Source organism: Cricetulus griseus, assembly GCF_003668045.3.
Source record: "Cricetulus griseus strain 17A/GY chromosome 1 unlocalized genomic scaffold, alternate assembly CriGri-PICRH-1.0 chr1_1, whole genome shotgun sequence".
NCBI lineage: Eukaryota > Metazoa > Chordata > Mammalia > Rodentia > Cricetidae > Cricetulus > Cricetulus griseus.
The window spans coordinates 51,328,274-51,348,519 of record NW_023276807.1 but is presented as its reverse complement, the minus strand read 5'-3'; the positions used below and the strand labels follow the sequence as shown (position 1 = coordinate 51,348,519).

General features: G+C 35.7%; 1 protein-coding gene across 3 annotated transcripts in view; it reads left to right on the top strand.

The window, feature by feature from the left end:
- Purg (purine rich element binding protein G) overlaps positions 1 to 20,246 on the top strand; it is a 31,416-nt gene that overhangs the window by 325 nt on the left and 10,845 nt on the right. For 2 of the 3 annotated variants that reach the window (XM_027391292.2, XM_027391291.2), the window contains exon 2: positions 31 to 906. In XM_027391292.2, the coding sequence (XP_027247093.1) occupies positions 37 to 906 (870 nt within the window). In that variant the 5' untranslated portion in view covers positions 31 to 36. Of the gene's footprint in view, positions 1 to 30; positions 18,262 to 20,246 lie in introns of those variants that run through there. The other variant, XM_027391290.2, reaches the window with a different exon arrangement.

Below are 20,246 nucleotides of genomic sequence, written 5' to 3'. Positions count from 1 at the left end.
CCACCCCGTGTGTCTGTTTGTCACTTGCAGCTGAAGATGGAAAGAGCCAGGCGAAGGGGAGGTGGCGGCGGCGGCGGCCGTGGTCGCGGAGGCAAGAATGTAGGGGGCTCTGGCCTAAGCAAGAGTAGACTCTATCCCCAGGCCCAGCACTCTCACTACCCCCACTACTCCGCGTCAGCCACCCCTAATCAGGCTGGGGGCGCATCCGAAATCCAGGAGCTGGCCTCCAAACGAGTGGACATCCAGAAAAAAAGGTTTTACCTAGACGTGAAGCAAAGCTCCCGGGGCCGCTTCCTAAAGATAGCTGAAGTCTGGATAGGGAGAGGCCGGCAGGACAATATCAGAAAGAGTAAACTGACCCTCTCCCTGTCGGTGGCAGCAGAGCTGAAGGACTGTCTGGGCGATTTCATCGAACACTATGCCCACCTAGGTCTGAAAGGCCACAGGCAAGAGCATGGCCAGAGCAAAGAGCAAGTCTCCAGGAAGCGGCAGAAGCACTCTGCACCCTCCCCACCAGTGTCAGTGGGGTCAGAAGAGCATCCTCACAGTGTCCTCAAAACAGACTATATCGAGAGGGACAATAGGAAATACTACCTAGACCTAAAGGAGAATCAGCGAGGCCGCTTCCTAAGGATCAGACAAACCATGATGCGGGGCACTGGCATGATAGGTTACTTTGGCCACAGTTTGGGCCAGGAACAGACTATTGTCCTCCCAGCACAAGGAATGATTGAGTTTCGTGATGCCTTGGTTCAGCTGATTGAAGACTATGGCGAAGGAGATATAGAAGAACGAAGATGCGGAGATGACGAGCCACTTGAACTCCCAGAGGGGACCTCTTTCAGAGTGGACAATAAAAGGTTCTACTTTGATGTGGGCTCTAATAAATATGGAATTTTCCTGAAGGTAAGTGAGGTGAGGCCACCTTACCGTAATACTATTACTGTTCCATTCAAAGCTTGGACAAGGTTTGGGGAGAATTTTATCAAGTATGAAGAAGAGATGAGGAAAATTTGCAACAGCCATAAAGAAAAGAGAATGGATGGCAGAAGGGCCAGTGGTGAAGAACAAGAATGCCTCGACTAGCATGAAATTGAACTCCATCAGGCAAAATTTAAAAATCATTAATTGGCTAAAAGTACTGATCCATAATCATTTGAAGAAGTATTTCCTCCTTTGGGCCCTTTGTTATTAGTAATACCTCTAATAGTTTATACTTCAAGAAGTCTGATTCTCATGTTATGTTACACATAGATCACTATGATTCTCATGGGAATTCTAACCTCCCCAGAGCTAAATAGTTTAGCTGCTTCAGCTGCTCCAGACGATTGAAGTATGCAGATCAGCACAAAATGTGACATTCTGACCGTTAAACACCATAGCTAAGATTTACATTGCACTATGACATAATCCTGAAAATGATGCATCTACTTAATATGAAAGTGTGAATTTCTGATTAACAAATCCTCCCCGAAAAGAAAGTCCCATTCATACTTAACTAAAAGTTGCTAAGTTTACCTGTAGGACAGTTACCACAGAAATAGAAATTGACCTCCAAGTATAGTATATTCCTTTATGAAACTACAAATAGGAATATATTGTTCATTGGGTAACTGAATATTAACTAATACCACTCTAAAAAATCAAATCTTAATAGGTTATTAAACCTTTCAAATACAATATCATATTCCTTAACAGTTACTATATATAGTGTTCTATAATTCCAAATTTTGTGGTAACCCTACAATTTTAGTTGCCATATCAAAGCCATGGAAGAGTTTTAATGGATTATTCTAGTTACAATATTTGTTCCCTATACTACATATTTTACTGACTTTCCAAAGTTTTGAGAATTATGTTTGTGTCACTGTTGAGAGGGAGGTTTTCATCCAGTGGCTTTGCTATGGAAATTTTGATGTTTTAGCCTTTTGTGGTCATTTGCATTTGTTTTTTTTTTTTTCTTAAGATCTGTCATGGACGTTCAAAGTGTTGTATTTTATGCTTCACCATTCATGTATTTCATAAGGTTGGTGCACCAATTGATTGAAAAATTAGATGTAAAAATACATCTAATATATTTAGTAGCACTTTAGCATTTGCTGCCCTTAAAATCATGTCAAACTTCCATTATAAACCTGATATTGATACAGATACTTTAACTCCAGAAGAAAAACCTTCTTTTGCTGAGAAGAAAAAAAAGCATTTAGAATACAAACTTGCAGTCTGGGAAATACAATATTTGGAAATGAGATTGGTTATAAACATTTAAATGGAAAATTCAGGCAATTTCCAAGGTGCTCCTTCCGATTCTTAAAGAGGTTTACTCTATACAAAATATATCCATTTGCCTGTATTAAAACTCACTTTCCAGAAAGTGCCACCTGAATTTTTAAACACTCAAGCAATTTTTAAACAAGTGGGTATAGAATATACATGTACCAGTACCCCTTATTAACTGACTAAAATTTCATCTGTTGGGATACATTTTATTCTAAATGAAATTGTGTTTGGTCCTGGGATCAGTTATTACCCCACAGTAAGTCCATATACTCATGTTTAAGAGACAGACACTGATTTCAGCTCCCCAAATACAGTTCTCGTTGGTGAGAGCTGGCTGCAAGGATTGAGGTCAGAGTGTGACTCTCTTCTCTGATACGCTTTAAGTAATTCAGAATTTATTTTTAACAATTTTCCCTCCAGAACTTTTTCCCCAAACACGTTGCACTTAGGTCACTAAAGAAACTGGAATGAATTAAGAAAATTGATTTCATTGGTTTCTGATACTTAAGAACAAGCAGCTAGTAACCCAGATATACCCACTGGTGTTGGTTGCAGATTATATTTCACATTTCTTGAAGTACTATGATGGAATCTCACTCAGTTCATTATCATTGTGAACCATCTGGATCACTGTGGAACAACTGAAGGTTAGAAGATAATGTTAGTACTAAAGTCAATAGCACATGGTGGGTGTTGAGACTATAAAAGTAGCAAGGATTCTTAAACAGTCCTAACTGTAAAATAACGTAACTATGTAGGCTTGCTAAAAAGTAGTTTGGGTATATGAAGGAGTGATGTGCACTTGAATTACTGTACTACTGATTGTTATTGCTGCCCATCATAGTGCCTATCAATAATAATCAACCTGTCAGATTTCGGCAAACTGGAGCTGTGAATATTCCATTATTCAATTGTTCCTATCACTATTGCTGTGAGTGTATACTCTCTCCTAAAATCTTATCTTCCTTTTTAAAATATTTATATCCATTAGGATGGACTGATTTCTTTTTGGTTTTTAGTCTGATGAGGTTTGAGTGTGTATATACATACATGCATATATACACATGGTACTATGTCAGACATGAAGATAAATATATTTAATTCACTGTATATACATATTATTAGCTTCATTTCACATTAATTTTTTAAGTAAAGAACTAGTTAAATAGCCAGATTTTCTACCTTGTATGTATACTTCAAAGTTTTTGCCATCTCAAAGCTACAGGTTGGGTAGATACATATATATTCTGGCAATTGAACACACTCTAGAGTCACTAAGACTTTTACCAATCCTTTGTTTGCCTTTACATAGTTAATATATTCATTGAAAAATGGTATGATGATATGATTTTTTTTTTGATACTTAACAATTCCCAAGAGTTCATTAGCCATAATTGTGATCCAGTTCAAACATCTGGATTTAGGATGTGTATTACCATGTATCTTATAAAATAAGCTACTATTTTTATCTGTGCAATATAAATTTTATTTATTGTCATTTGTAACCTAAATGGAGCTGCAAGTGTACATGGTATTCTTCAAAATAACAGGATCCTTGCCTTGAAGGCATTAAACTCTTAAGGAAACTGGATGTTAGAAGTAAAAAATGAGCATTGAAGTTAGTAACCAAAATTACTAGTTCACTGTATAATGCTAAAACATTGATGATGTTTGCACATAGCATCGAGCATAATGTGGACAGACTCAAACTGTAGTAATATAAGCTAATAGTATAAAATCTGGAAACGGGTTCCTCAGTAGTTGTGTGCTCCTAGCGATTGAAGGCAGCACATTAGTGCTGCTTATATGCAAAAGATGCAATGTATTATAAAGATATTCAAGTTCTGCCACATTTTATTATTTTCCTTCTTAAAGCCCCAAACTGCCATGTCCCTTAAACTTGAGTCAAACACAAGCTTATTTGCACTAAAGAGCATGGCCAAAAAAATAAATGACAGGGTGGAAAAGCTATTTAGAGCCTCTTGAAATAATTGGTTCTAATGGGAGAATTTCACATTTGTCTATTTGAAAGCTATATGGTCCAGGCAGACAATCTGTCAGTTCACTAATTTAATAATGCACTTTACCTTTTGTATATAGAAGATGTACATTTATGCCACTTGACAGGCAGGATGTGTTTCAGTAACTATGTAGCTAGAATCTGTAGGGTGATCTCTTGCATGCACATGTTTGTGTTAGAACTATTGTAACAGGTTTCTATTAAGTCAGTGTAATGGAGAAGAAGGGCAGGTGATGGTTTTAAAATAAACCTCAGTTCATTTAACAAGGAATTTTAAAGTAGATTTCATATTTGTATTAAGGACTAGAATAATATAAAACTATTCCTAATCCAGATTAGTGTTGCAGTTCAGACTATATCTACTTGAGACTTCCCATAATGCTCTAAAAACTAACTTGGGAAATCTGACCAGACAACTTTCTTAATGATTCCGTTCCATTGTTAAAATGTGTTTAAGTTATAAAAGGACAGTACATACTACAGCACTAGAATTAAAAGTATGGTTAGCTTATATTTTAAAAAAATCACCAGACTAAAGAAATAAAGTTTCAAGTAAGGAATATAAAGAGCTTTGTAAGTTGCTAAAATAAATAGGATATTTCAAAGTCTGCAAAAGTATTAACCTTCACCAACTCAAAAGGGAGCTGGGGGATTTGGTGTATCCTTCTACCCTGAACACATTTGAAGATGTATATTTGAAAACTAGATAATTGTTGCTTTAATAATAGGTTGTATGTACTTTACTGAGAAACACTGTGTACTAACAATTCATCAAGAGTGTGCTATATTTATTGCATTCATTTTATATCTATAGATAAGAAACATTATATATAGTCATCCTATCTTAATATAATCATGTATTTATATTGTAATTTTGCAAATATTTTCAGTAAAATAAACATTTATCTGAGCTGCACAGTTTGAAGAGGATGAAATTGGAATATACTCTCAGTCATTTTTACTAAGCAGCTACCATTGAAAATTGATGTATTTATTGTCATTCCTTTAGATTTGTTTAATAGTTTATTTAATATTTAAATGAGTGAGGCTTAATTTGAGTTTTAATTGGTTGTCTGAAAACTGGGATCTTTATGTAAATTTTTTCTTGCTTCTTTCCAAGTGTCTTTCACTGAAACTATGACATCCTCTTCCAAACTCTAGGTAAGGGCTTTGGTGAGTCGCCACCTAGTCTGAAATCTGTCTTTACCCAAACACCAAAAGTCTTTGGCAAGATGTTTTGTCAAAAGAAGTTAACATTGATTCTGTACCCCCAGAATGGTACAGATCAAAGATTTGTCATTGCTAGATAAGATTCATTAAAATCTTTCTGAAGTTTCCTTAAGGATTTCTTGACTTTCATAAAGGAATTGTGGCTAATGGCTAGCTCATCAAAGGAGGTGAATAAAGAGTAAGCCTGCTGTTAAGACAGTCTATGATGTACAGTATTGCAGCACTGGAGTACAGGAAAAATGTGTTTCCCAATTCAATACTGTATGACAATTGGATTTTTAGATCACAGTAAATCAACAATAAAAGAAATATGGTCAAATATGCATAGATAGATTTTACAGGAAGTTTTTACTATTTTCTTGTATAATGGAAAAAATCAATCTTTATTCTTAATCTGATGTGACATTTTATCAGTCATTTAAATTTATTTTAATAGTAAGTTTTAACATTTTAATAGGAAAAATATTCATATAGTACCAGGTTCATAGAACTAAGAATATATATAGTTCAGTTGATGGAATATTTACCTACAATGAAAAAAGCCCTGGCTTTGATTGCCACACCACTTATAACACCAACACTGGGGAGATGAAGGCAGGAGGAACAAAGTTCAAGGTCATTCTCAACTACATAGCAAGTTTGAGGACAGCTTGAGCTACATGAACCTTTATCTCCAAAATAATAAGATACTACAGTAAACAGTGAAAAGTAGCAACTAGTGTTATCAATTTTTTGTTTCCTTTTAGAGTCATTCTCATGTGCAAACATGTATATACATGTATTCTTTTTAAACGCATAAACATATGCACACCTTCCCATACCTGACAGTATCAACTTTAGGTCTGGCATTTAAGGACTTAATTTCTTTTTACTAAATATCATGTTTTATTTGGTTAGCATATCATTTAGTTTTATACAGAAAAGACAGAAAATAGCATGTGAATCGATCGATATTGACTTAGATTACAGATGTCTGTTTATTTTTAAGTGTAAAAATATGCAAGTTCACATCCTAGTTTCTTTCCTCATACCTAAACACCTCACCTTCCTTATCACCCCATTTTTCCTCTCTCAAAAAAATGTTGCTATTTTCTCCTGAAGTAACACATTAGTTTGGGGGATCTGGATATTAATAATATAGCCCAGTGGTATGTGAGGTGAACTGTGTTCTCTAATGAAAAGCACTGATATTTAAAAGCTTTAACAAATTATAGCTTTCGATTCTTACTAGCTGTGCTACTGTTTTTGCATCCAAAGACCTTGCCATTATGAGTACATGAGCATTAGAACTGCAGTGAAAGATTTGATGTTATGACTTTGTTGAAATTTCTTGATTTATTAACATGAAATAGTCGTCTGTATAATAAGAAAGGTATAAAGCTTATTTAACAGCTCTTCAAATCCAAGTCTACACAAAGAAACAGCACTGTCCCTAAGCATTTGAAGCACTAATTTTTTTTAGTTTGTTTGTTTCTTGAATTTGTTTTTTAGACAGACAGACAGACAGAGAGAGAGAGCGAGCACTCCTGAGGGTAGGGGGACAACTGGGGGAACTGAGGGCCAATGCTGAGCAAACACTCTGCCACTGAGCCATTTCCTAACACTAAAAAAAGTTGGGTTTTTTTTTTCTTCTTCTTTTTTTTTTTTTCATGGGCCAGAGTCTGTCAGAAATTTTGGGCCTATGATAATTTGGGGAAAGTGTGACTTAGAAAGTGGCTACAAGTACAACTAAGTCATCTGCTGGAAAACTCTGGAAATAGCAAATGTAACTGTTGAAAAGTAGGGTTAGACAAGAGAAAACAAGGAGAAACTGGCAAGTATTACTATTCCTGAAAATGTAAGCAAAACTAATAGTTCTCTAGCATGCCCTGGGGTGGGGGAACATACAGATATACACTATAAGACCTCTTTTCTGTTGCCTACCAAGAAAAGAAAAAAAAAAAAAAACCTGAAATATTAAATATTCTGCCCTTGAACCCTTCAATTTCATAAGTGAAAGCAACCAGGGTAAAATATCTAACGGAATTAGAAATATATCTTAAACATACATTGAAGGATTCTTTTTTAATTATTTATTTTATGTGTATTGGTGTTTTGCCTGCGTGTATGTCTGTGTGAGGGTGTCAGGGTCCCCTAGAACTGGAGTTACAGACACTTGTGAGCTGCCATGTGGGTTCTGGGAATTGAACCTGGGTCCTCTGGAAGAGCAGTCAGTGCTCTTAACCACTGAGCCATCTCTCCAGACCCCGAGGGATTCTTTTAATAGATTGGCACCTGTAAACTTTCTGAGAACAAAATATGAAAATTAAAAGACATGATTTAAACTTTATAGTAGTATCTATGTGGTTGGTGGTATAATTTACTGTTCAAAAGGAGAGTGGTGTTGTCATTTTAAAATCATGAGAGAATTGCATCATATTTAATGAATAACTCACCATCCTTTGTTAGATCTGTAAAACTGGCCAGCATCTGCTTATAAAGTGAAATTCACCTTCAAATATAAATTGTGTTTAAATTTAGGGCAAAATTATTAATAATTTCCAACTCCTACTCAGTTTTCTTGATGTCTTTGGTACATTATCCTTCCTAGATTTTACCTTCTTTGTGTTTTCCTTGTGAAAAATTGAGTTTTTTTACTGACTACAGTGACACCCACCAACACAACTGAAATGCAGTGGTCAGTGTTGCCACTGGGAAAGCACTTCCTTATATGAGCATGGTGAAAATAGCTTGTTCAAACAAAAGTGTCTTCCTTAAGATTGATTCTGACACTCAGTAGCAATTGTGTGCCTTCTCACTCATCCTCTAGGCTTTGTTTCTACACTGTTCTATACACTTTCTGGGTTTTTAGGAAATAATAAGATTTTAAAGAAAAAAAAACTGACCCTTAAATTTTCCTGCAGTATTTAAGTATTTGAGTTGTTCAAAGTGTAACTTTGAAGGGGAGAAAGTTTCTCTTCTTAATCTTTATTAAGCTAATGGTATAAATTTAGCTGACTAAAGCCAGAATTTCTCACATCAGAAAGTACTATACAGAAAGTGGTTCTGTGGGGTAATACTCTTTGGGATTTTATTTATTGTAGATCCTATGAGGTTACATAAAAGTAGCAAAAAGAAGCAAAAAGCAGTAGCTGATAGGTTCTTTTTTCCTATGACAAGAAATCAATCTGACATGAATAAGAGAAATAATCTCAATCCCTTCTTAACCTTTAACAGAGGAACTGGGAAAAGTAATAAGACCTGATTCTGTAACACATGAGCTGGCCCTAAAGAAATAATTTGACTTCTGTTACATACATTCCTCATGTGACCAAAGTACCATGTTGTGTTCACTTCTAAACTTAAACTCTGCATCGTTGGAGTATGAAAGAGTCAGTAAGTAAAGAATACCAGCGCTGGAAATTAAACAGAAACAACAGTGTGTCAGTTCCATGGCACCTGTGATCTCCTTAGCCACACAAAATAAAATCTTTTCCAAGACCCTCAAAACAGGGAGCTGCATAATAACTATATTGCTTACACTTTATACTACTATTGTCATCTACTTTATATTTTGAGGGGAACATTTTTAAATGTAAATTCTCATTTTTGAAGGAGTGTGGCTCTTTTCTTCTATATATTCTATAAAAATCATCTCTTATGTTCTGCAAGATAAAATAATTCTTAAAAGCTAGTGTCATTGTTCAAATGCTATTCCTGAAATAATCATAAAATACAATGCTAAGTGGTATGTGTCGACTGTCATCCTAGTGTCCCCGAGAATGAAGTACTGACTCTGATCCTCTATTCTTTGGCCATATTGAATACTATTGTACAAATAACGATGTTAAACACAAGGAAGAATACTTACCTGGAACAGTATGGATCTCTTGTATATGTCTGTACTTACTAGGCTATACACAGATTAAATATCCTAATGATTTATTTGTGGTTTGAGCCTTAAGAAAATACAAGGGTTGATGATGGGGTCATAGGTGCATTCCTGTAGGCACTGTAGTCCTACATTGTGCGATGCCATACCCTGACTGCCCCCCCCCAAAACAAAGTATTAAAAGAGTGATACTGTTCTCAACAGACTATCAAAGACAGCATTTAGGAGTAACCTACTTGTGTTTTAAAGAACATAAGCACATGAATATTTTGATTGTCTTAAAGGCACTAGTGCACATACGGTTCTTTTTTTTTTCCCCAAAGTATTCCATGTCTTTGGCCTGGTGGTAGTTCACAGTAGTAATTTAGCTGGTCTATTTCAAACAAGTTTCATAGAATGAATTGACTATTGTTGACAGAATTGTTTCTCTGTTTTCTCCTCTCCTCAAAATAGCAGTATATTTTCAGTTTTCAATTTCTTCTCTTGGTGGTGTTTGGAATCTCAGTGGAATGTGAGAGAACCATTTAGTTTGTTAGTTCTTTGCATTTGTCATTTGGGGAGATTTTCTTCAGCCTACTGTCAAACACTGCAAATAACTTTACCTAAAAGTACACAATTGAAATACAAAAACTTCACAACAGATCAAAACAGTAGAACCATAAAATAATGAGCTAAGAATAGAGAAAACAATGTTAGAACGTTCTTGCTACTTGCTAATTTGCTGCAGAAACTGCTGTATTGGCCTCCTTGTTCTTCAGATTGGCAGTAAGATTTGTACCAATGACTTCACAATCTAGAATTCTAACAGGATGAAATCTGTTGCTGTTTAGTAGGTAGTGTAAAAAGTTTACCGTGTTATAACTAGCTATTAAAAAGAGAATCCTATAATTTAATTCACTAATAATCTTTTCCTTCCCACATACTGTACCCAACTGGAATTCAATAATAATCTACCACCATGGCCCTACTTTTACCCTATTTAATTTTTCAAATAAAACATGATAAAGGCCAGAGCTTCTCTTTGAAATAAACTAGATCTATATGGATTGTAAGAAAGGAGGACTGGTCCTTCACTCAGCCACTCTTGGCATCCTTACCATAGTTAGCTAAGATGAGTAGAAAGTTCAGGATCATTCTTAGCTATATAGCAAATTAGGCCAATCTGGACTACAGAAGACTCTGTCTTAAAAAAGAGAGGTGGGGGTAGAAGGGTGACAATAAAGGTTTTATCAGTACTAATAACCAATATTGAATTATCTACTTTAAACTACTACATTGCTGGGCCCTTCATATAGACTTTCTAATCTGTATAACAACATTATTACCTTCATTATAATTTTCCGGAGATTTAAAACTTGGCTCCAAATTTCCCAGCTAGTCTATTTGTCAACTAAAACAACACCAAAACCAAAGATTGTGCTTAATAATAAATTAGTTTCTGATTGCTGGGAACTATTTTATCCAAAACTATTCCCTATAAATGGGATTATTAATCTCACCAAGAGATGTTTGCTTAAATGAAGATGTATTCATTTGGTTTAGGTTGCTGTTCATAAAGAGAATTTACTTGATCTTAAGTGTAAATTATAGACTGAACTTCAAATCCTGGTCAACTATTTCAAATAAGTATCAGTAATTTTTAAAAGGTTCAAATGATGGGACCATAGATGGATCATCCTGATTCTGTCCCTAAGGACAGAAAAAGACAAATTGCTGTTCACTATGGGTCTACCATTTCTTTTCATGAACGGAAGATAACTGGCTATGTTAAATTAGTTTGGAAATAAATCTTATGACTATTATTAAGAGGTTTGCTTGTTTCTTACAGCCTTTTCCTGCCATCTGACAGAGAGCTCACCCTTCCTCCATACTCTGGCACATTATTCCAGACCCTGTCACACTGAATTACCAACATGATCAGTGTTCCATTTAGAGGCCCATATTTTTCCCCATTGCTTTGGGATGATGGTTTAGGAAAGTTTAGGTCTTGTTAAACCCCAGACTGCTGATAGCCACCTGCATTTCCATGCAGTGGAAATGATGGAGTGAGGAGCAGTGTAAGACTGCATTTCTAACACATCTCAGAAAAATGGATGATCTGAGCTGCTATGATAGATGAGAGTCTGTCTGACCTATAAAGATAGTAGAAGGAAGATTTAGAACTAGTATCCTGGTAGGAAGAACTTAGATTCCCTTGAGATATTCACAAAGCAAAAACATCATTTTGTAAGTTGACTAGAGTTTTGATAAATTATTTTATTCTCTTTATACTCATTCCATTTAATGACCACTCTGATTCCATATCACAACAGCTATCTCAAGATCTATCTGGCAGGGATAAATTATAAAGACATGAAAATCATCACATAAATATATGGAATACTGAAGCATGTTTTTAATTTATTAAGTAATTCTGGCATATAAATCTTAGTGAAGGAAAGTGAATGATTACTCAAAAAAATTACTGACAAGCTTATTGAATATAAGATATTAAGACCTGAAGGAACCTAGAAATTACATTAGTCTCCAAATTTCACATTTTGTAATGGATAACAATATGAATGATTCATGGGTTAGGTAAATAGACTTAAGGGCTTTAAATGCTGATTATTTCTTGAGAAATATAAGTGAAGCAAAATAAACTCATTTCCTTAAAAACACATAATACGATCTTCACCATCTTTCTGAGTCTTCCCTGTATTTACAAGACAGGGGAACTATACAACACAGTCTGTGGTTCTTAGTTAATGGTTGGACCCATTGCTTTCAACGGAGATTGCTCCCATGGGCACTCATTAAACATATTATCTAAGAATAAATAACACTTAAAATTGCTTAATTTTTAATAAATAACTTACTCCATGTTTGCCAGCCTAGTGGAGATGGTATAGGCAGATTAGGTGGGTACTTAATGTAGTATACATAGAGAAAAGAGTTGTTACCTGCATCTTTTCAACTCTAGCAGCTTATTAGGAATAATACATGGGACTTTAGAATTCAACTCTGTTAATTAACCAAATTGAATAGAGAAGTACAATTTCAAATTGCCAAGGATTGTACTGAAAACATTATCCAAATACCCTTTCACCTATTTCTAACTACAAACACTAGTTTTAAGAACTGTACCTCCTCGGCAGAGCACTTGCCTAATATCTTCAAGCCCTGGATTCCATCTTCAACATTAAGAAAGGTTTTTAAAGGGAAACTAGTTTTTCTTGGCCTTTAGTAATTAGATGAATTGGTTATAAGTTATATATATACACAAATAAGCATTCATATAGATTCCAGTCCTGTGCCACTGTGCCTTGCTCTTGATGAAGTAATGGAAACTGGATTAATCTCATTTATGGTTATATTGGTTCACCTGCCATAAAATGTTGCCTGGAAATCTGTATCTATAGGGATATGGGGAGAAGAACATTCATGGCAAATGTATGCTATTTGTCATCCAGCTTCAAAGCTATTTTAAAAAAAAAAACAAAACCCTCATTTTAGCTCTAAAAAGTCCAAGTTCAGCAAGGCAGCTGGTACCTACAACACCTATTGCCATGCAACTCACCTAAGGTTGAGTCTAATAATTCAAATAAATTGTTTGAAACCAATAGTCTCCTTTGAAAACAGCACAAAATCTCCACTGTGCCTCTGAGGAACTAGAAAAATTATTAGCATAATCATGTCAGAGAATATGCCCTTAAATGTTGCATTTGTGTGCTTCAGAAGAGTCCTAAGCCCCATTAAAATAACAGCATTTTTTCCCTTTAAAATTGAGTATATATGGGCCAATGAGATGATTAGCAGGTAAGGACACTTGCTGCCAAGGCTGATGATATAATCTCCAGAACCCACCTAGTAAAAGAAAAGAACCAACCCCAGCAAGGTGTCATCAAATCTCCATACATGGACCTACACACACACACACACACACACACACATTTCAAAAACCTAAAATGGAAGATTTTACTCCAATAATACACAGACATTAGTGGCATGGTTTAATAACAAGGTCAGGTTGGATTCTCATCTCCAGGGATTATGATTTAGTTGGTAGAGCAGTTCTGAAATTAGCATTTTGTCTTGTTCATATCTTGTTATAATTATCTGGAAGCTTAGTAGTGGTGGTTGTGGTAATGGTAGTGGTGGTGATTGTTGTGACAAGGTCTCATGTTGTCCACGATGGCCTCACACTGTCAAGGTAATTTTTAACTGGCCTTTAACTCCTGCTCCTACTGCCTCTGCCTCCAGAGTGCTAGAAATATAGGTGTCAGCCACCACCTCCAGTTGAGAGCTATTCATTGCCATCGATTTAAACTGTAAAGTTCATTTTTGTAGCTGAAATTGCTTACATTCAAATACTGTAACATGTCATCGTAGATGGCGATCTTTTTTTAACAGTGCTGACAAATATTTGTTGCTTCCTTTAAACACATGAGACTTAAGGCGTAAACCCAGGTGTTTAATTTTGTGATGTCAAATTAGCCAGCTTCTGGTATAGCCAGTGAATACCGAGGACACCAGTGTCAGCCTCCATAGTTCCAGCTGCCCTTGCTTCCTCTCCCCACTGTCTTCTCCCCACTGATTGCATACTCCCTAGGTTTCACAGCCCAAACATTTCTGAAATTCAGCCTGAGGTTTTCACAACTTGACCTTCCAAGTCTCACATAAATTTATCAGCCTTTTCTCTTAAAATATTGGGAATATTAAAGCATCCTTAGTTGGGGGACATCTTTGAATGCCTCATTTCTAGTAGTAGTCTTTTTCTATGTCCAAAAATGCACATCATAAAATTAACCATTTAATAATTTCCTAGTGTTCAATCATGTGATTTGTACGGAGCCAATTTAAAGAACATTTCTGTCTGGAGAAACTGAACGCCTATATTATTAATCTCCCCAATTCTCCTTAGCCCAGCCCCATTGTGTTTTTCTCACAGCCTTTTTAAAAACATGTGCAAATAGCTTCTTAACCCCTCTTCTCTATAATTGAGTTATAGCTATTGCCACTAGAATCACAAAGCCTTGTATGCATATAAAGATTGCCCACATAATCTTTGCGACTGAGTGGAGGGTATTTTGTTCTGGGAGTTCTTCCAGTGAAAGTAAGCTTTTATTCTGAGAACTAGGAGACTTGTGGCCATTTTGTGCTTGCTTATTTGTTCAAGATTTGAAACTGCAGTCGCCAGGATAAGCAGGCTTAAATTCTAGACTTTATATGGCTCTTTGCAGTGGACAGCAGAGGTTTATTTTCTTCTAACAATACAAGTATCAGATTGGATGATTTCCTAAAGCCTGACAGTATTAATATTCATTAAATAATTTCAAAATTCTTTGTTTAATACAGTATGAAACTTTAGCATAAAACAACTATTATGGGAATAATATATCTGGGTATAAAATAATATGGGTGTAAAATAAAAATGTACTTTTTAACAATATAAAGTCTCAAATATTTTCAGAAACCTTGGCCATAAGAACACTCAACACAAGGTTTTTCTCTTTTCCCATTAAGGATAATTTTTTTCATTAAATTAAAAGGATTTAACTGGGAGGATGTGTTACAACAGGCTGGTGCTATAGCAGACCAAGCAATTACTTTTCTTTTCAGGGCTCCTTTCAATATTTCAAATCTTCCCTCATTGTATATTATTAGCAGACCTAAATCCCAGAGCTCCACTTAGTATCCTGAACTCTCTGGAGCTCAAGCTAACAGCTCCACAATTTAGTCATTCCTCCAATTGTAGTCTCTGAGATAAGATTAGCACTAATGTTTTACAAATAAGAACCTGTAGGTAACACTGCACTTCAGCCTAGAAAGTTCTGAGCTTTCATTTTAAAAGCATTTACCTACTTTATCCTAATGCTAGTTTGAATTCTTGTTCTTTTAGCATTATTAAACCATATTTATATTGAAGCAACTATGAGCAATTAGGTAAGTATGTGTGATTTCATGTGTTAATCACCATTTATTATTCAACTTTTTTTGAAGGCTCTAACCTCCATTTGAAGATACAACACAATGCAATTCAAGTAGTTCCTTCCATTAAGGTATTTGCCTCTGATTCGTAGGCTTATTATATAGAATCTACATACTATTTGGTAAAAACTTTTGTATTTTATATAGAAAAGATTAATCTTGGGTAAACACAGAACTTGACTCTCTGCACTCTTAATAATTAATTCTAAATGATATGCTATTAGTAAATTTGTTACACAGCATAGCTTTAAACTAAAGTGCATCTAATGCTAAATTACCATGCTGTATTTATACTCTACTTAAGAAAGCCAAAGAATTTTAGGTGTTTTATTACTTCAGCTATTATTTTAAGTCTTTATGGAATTTAAAAGAATCCCAGTCTTGCCTTTGAACTCATGATGTGCAACAGTGCTGTGTACAAGGAAAGGCACTATGTTCAGGAGCCAGATCTCGGTTTTCTAGTTGGGCCCGAGCTTAGGACAAGTCATGTAACTCTGGGGATGCCATTCTGCTCACTAGTCACTTGAGGGGACTGAGCAGGATCTATGAACTCTGGACCCTTCTAATGACTGTATCGCTTGAGACAGTCAAACTTCTTAGCTCTCTTCAGCTTCCTTCTATGGCCTTCATCTTCTCCAGCTGCTCTTTGTTGCATCTGACATTCATTGACCATCCTATCCTTAGCATTCTTCGTATTTAGTTATGACTGCTTTACAGTTTTACTTCTAATTTGCCCAGTCCCCATGATTAACCTGCTGGGTGTGTGTGTGTGTGTGTGTGTGTGTGTGTGTGTGTGTGTGTGTGTGTGTATGTGTGTTGAAAGTAACACAGAAATTAACTGATGATCATATATAAGTTTTAACTAGAATCAAAAGCTTTAAGTAGACAGTTCTTATAGTTTGATGAGATTTTTAGACATATAACCTAAATCTTGATTAAATATACTTTAAACTTAGTTTCCCATATGAAAACTCTGATCTCCCTGACTTGAATGTAAATTTAAAGAGCCTCTGTCTTCCTCCTTTGCATTCCCCTCCACACCTTGCCCTGTGCTGATTGCATAAATCAGCTCTCCTCCCTTAATCACCCCTGTTCTTCTTCCTGCTCCTCTTCTGCCTTTGAAGTCACAGTACTTAGCAGAATTCTAAATGGTGACAAGTGGTAAGGAAAGTGATCATTTAAAACCTGCTAGGAAATACTATGTATTTTTTGTTTCTGAGATGCCTCACAAATTAAGAAGCAATTTGATATGGGGTCTTGTTTCCTACACATTCTAAATTCTACTTTAAACATTTTTGTGCCATGTCCAATGTTACTTGATTCTAAACATCTTTTGGAGCCTAATCAACCTTGTATTTTCATGCAACACATATTTCATTTATCTGCCATGTTCCAGGCAGTGTGTTCATACATATGAGAAGAGTTTTTGAAGCTATCATAATTAGCTGTATTTTACTTTTAGTAATTGATCATTTAAATATGATTGTTTACATTCTGTCAGTGCTCTAAATATATTTCACTCATGCAAACAGACAAATACAACAGTGCTATTTTAGACAGTAATTTTGACTTCATCATTCCAAATCTCTATTGCTGTCCTAAGATGAAAATAACAATCTGTTTCATCTAGTGCCTACTGTATTCAAGTGGCAATGACTTCCTGAGCAACGACCATGAGGGGTGATTATGCAGCTCCGTGAAGACTCATCATATAATGCTACCATGATTTCTGTAGTTAGAAGGCAAGAAGTGGTGACATGTATTGCATAGTTGCTCTCCCTGCCTTGTGCTTTTGTATTCTGCCTCACTTTAGTTTTAGTTCATTCACCGTATAGTCACAGATTCCTTTGTACATAATAGAATTTATAAACATCCACCAGTATTCTTTACTATGATGACTGTGTCACTGATGAGCCAAATGGTCCTAGCTTAACTCTGTTTGGTCTGTGTCAGTAAGTCAGCAGATGCACTAATTCTCACATAGAAACATTGCAGTGCAAACCACTCAGAGATACACAGTTATTTGTAGTATAAGGAAGTGATATATCCTGAACATTTTTCTGTGACTGTCCATTAGTTATTAAATATTTTATAATTAAGTTAAAGACTGAAAATAGATATAGAACTTTAAATTATAGTTTATATATATCCTAGAATCAGAGTTCTTTCACATACTCAACCTCATTTTATCCTGATTTAAATTAGTTGGATATTGCTAACCTCACTTAGACATACAAAACTAAGGCCCTGTCAGGTGACATGATTTGCTGTAGTCACCACCAGCCTATCTAATATTAAAATAACAAGCTCTTAATGAGCTCACTGATAATTAAAGCCTTCATACTAACAGGCATATTTTAGGTGGCAAACTTGAAAACAAAAGTTGGTCAGTTTAAACATGTTTTTATAGTTCATTTAAAAGGTTTCTAAAACTGCATTCTAGGCAGATGTGGTAGTGCATGTCCGTATTCCCAGCACTGCAGAGGTGCAGACAGGAGAACCCAAGTTCGTGGCCAGCCTGGACTACATGAAAGTCTGTCACAAAAAATTCAAAAAAAAAAAAGTAAGAAAGAAACAAGAAATAAATTATTGTTGTATGTATTTTCTTGATTTCACTTGGACTTTAGACTCAAGTCTACACTTAACTTTATGGTGGGTTTGAGCCCTGGTAGAAGACACAGCAATTCAGTGCTCTGGTGATCCTGTCAGCACAGAGGACTTAACTGGATTCTGACCTGTCAACACAGCAGCCTAGCTTTCCAGCTTCAATCACACATAAATCTCCCTGCCTGAGCAACCTTCTTGTCCTATCACATCCTGTCATTGCACCTGCACTGTGAATTTAACTCATTCACATAGTAGGTCTAATAAATCAGCTGATGAACCTTTTCTCTATGTTCACTTTTTGTATTTGTCTAGTTTATTGGTTTTATAATACCATATTTTATATTTTGAGAACATCACACATGCCAAGAATCTATGCTCTTATGAACCAGAGATTTACAAATGACTACACAGTAAGTTGAAAGCAGACTTTTCCAAAGGTCTGTTTGAAGGTAATGTGTCAGTCTGTTATCAGACTGACTCCAGAACCCACAGCTCTGTTTCCTTCACAAGTGTTTACAATGAACAACAGTGAAGAGTCCAGGACGCTGCAGTCACACACTCAAATTTAGCCCTCTTCATTATGCCATCTCTATTTGAGCAAGAAAAAAACAGAATTCTCTCCATTTCAATTGGACTAAAGTGATCAAAGCTTTAAGTAGGAAATTCCAAAAAATAAATGACTCCATCCTTGGTATTCCCAGCTTATCAGAGTTGGGGCATTGCTGAGGAATTAGCCATCTTAATTTCTGAGTTTTATATGCAAATTTGATTATTCTGATCTTAACATCTATGGCCATAAAAAGTCCATATGCAGGTTGGCCTAATCTGCAAGAATTATCATATATTTATAAATTATCATACATTTAAATATGATATATGTAAATTGTACTTTGAAATGCTGTGTATTACTAGAATTATCAAGGAAGAGCTTAATAGAAGTTCCACAATTGCCTTTTTCTATGAAAAGAATAAAAGAAAAATCATAATCTGCTTTCCCCACTCTTATGTGATAGCAATGATTTTAGTAATATTTCTAGGTCCTAAGTCTCCCTAAATTCTCAAGCATTAGTATAGTGTAGAAAATAGTACAGACATTGGTGTCAGCCAGTCCTGGCTTGAAGTCCAAATTCTATCAGTTTGTCCTTGCTTATCATCCACTATGTTCTGGGCCATCTTCTCTCTACAGGGCCATGTATCCATTCCAAAGCAAAAGAACTGCTGATGAGCCACATCCTCCTTAGGAAGATTAAACATGAAATCATGGCAAAATATCTGTCATGTGGCGACACTTAAGAAACGTGAACATTATTAATTCTTCCCAGTTCAAAAAATGCCTGATTCCATGGGATGAATAACAAAATAATGCAGAATTGGGAGGGAGCCTCACTCACTTCACCACAAAAAACTAGGTAGCAGTAGCAAGGAAAACTGAACTTCTAATCTTGGAAGTGTTTTAGTTATTTGTAAAAGGGCATGGGTACATAAGTGAAAATTGCTTGGACAGAAAACCAAAGGCACTAGCTGTACAAGAAAAAAAAAAAAAAAGACTCCATCAGAATTAGAATTTGCTGTTCATCCAAAGACATCATGAAGAAAATGAATAAGATTTGTTTAAGAAATTAAAAAAAAAAAAACTGTTTCCATCACTAAAAAGACAAGCATTGGGTAGTTCACACAGTGAAGACCAGTTGCCCCTACACTCCATTACTCTGCATATTTCCTCATCCTGGCATTGATAGCCATAATGACTTGACAGCCTAATACCTATTTGTCTGCATATTTCATCAACTTTGATTCATCCACTCATAAAAGATATGGGAAAATTTCAAAGATGTTACATGATTGCTTCAAAAACACTTAACTACTAACTTCAAAACTTGCCCTAGATCTTCTAAAGTGGTTTCTCTACTAGTCAGTAATCATCTTTTGCTTCAGAATCAGGGAGAGTATGTTTTATTTAAGATATTGCTAGGTGTTTTCTCTCAACCTCAAGAATTTTCTCACCCCTTTATTCTAAAATTGAAACCAACATCATTACAAGTCAAGTGTGGTGACAGATGCCTTTGACCTCAGCCACTCAGGAGACAGAGGCAGGACTGCTAGTCCAGCTAAGGCCACAGAGTGAATTCAAGGCCAGCCTTGGCTACTAAGTGAAGACCCTACCTCAAAACAAAGTTGAAAGAGCATGTGTGGGCTCATTTTAAGTCCTTTAAAGGGAGAAGCTTTCCACTTGTAAACCTCTAGGCTTTAGGACATAGGGAGCAGCTG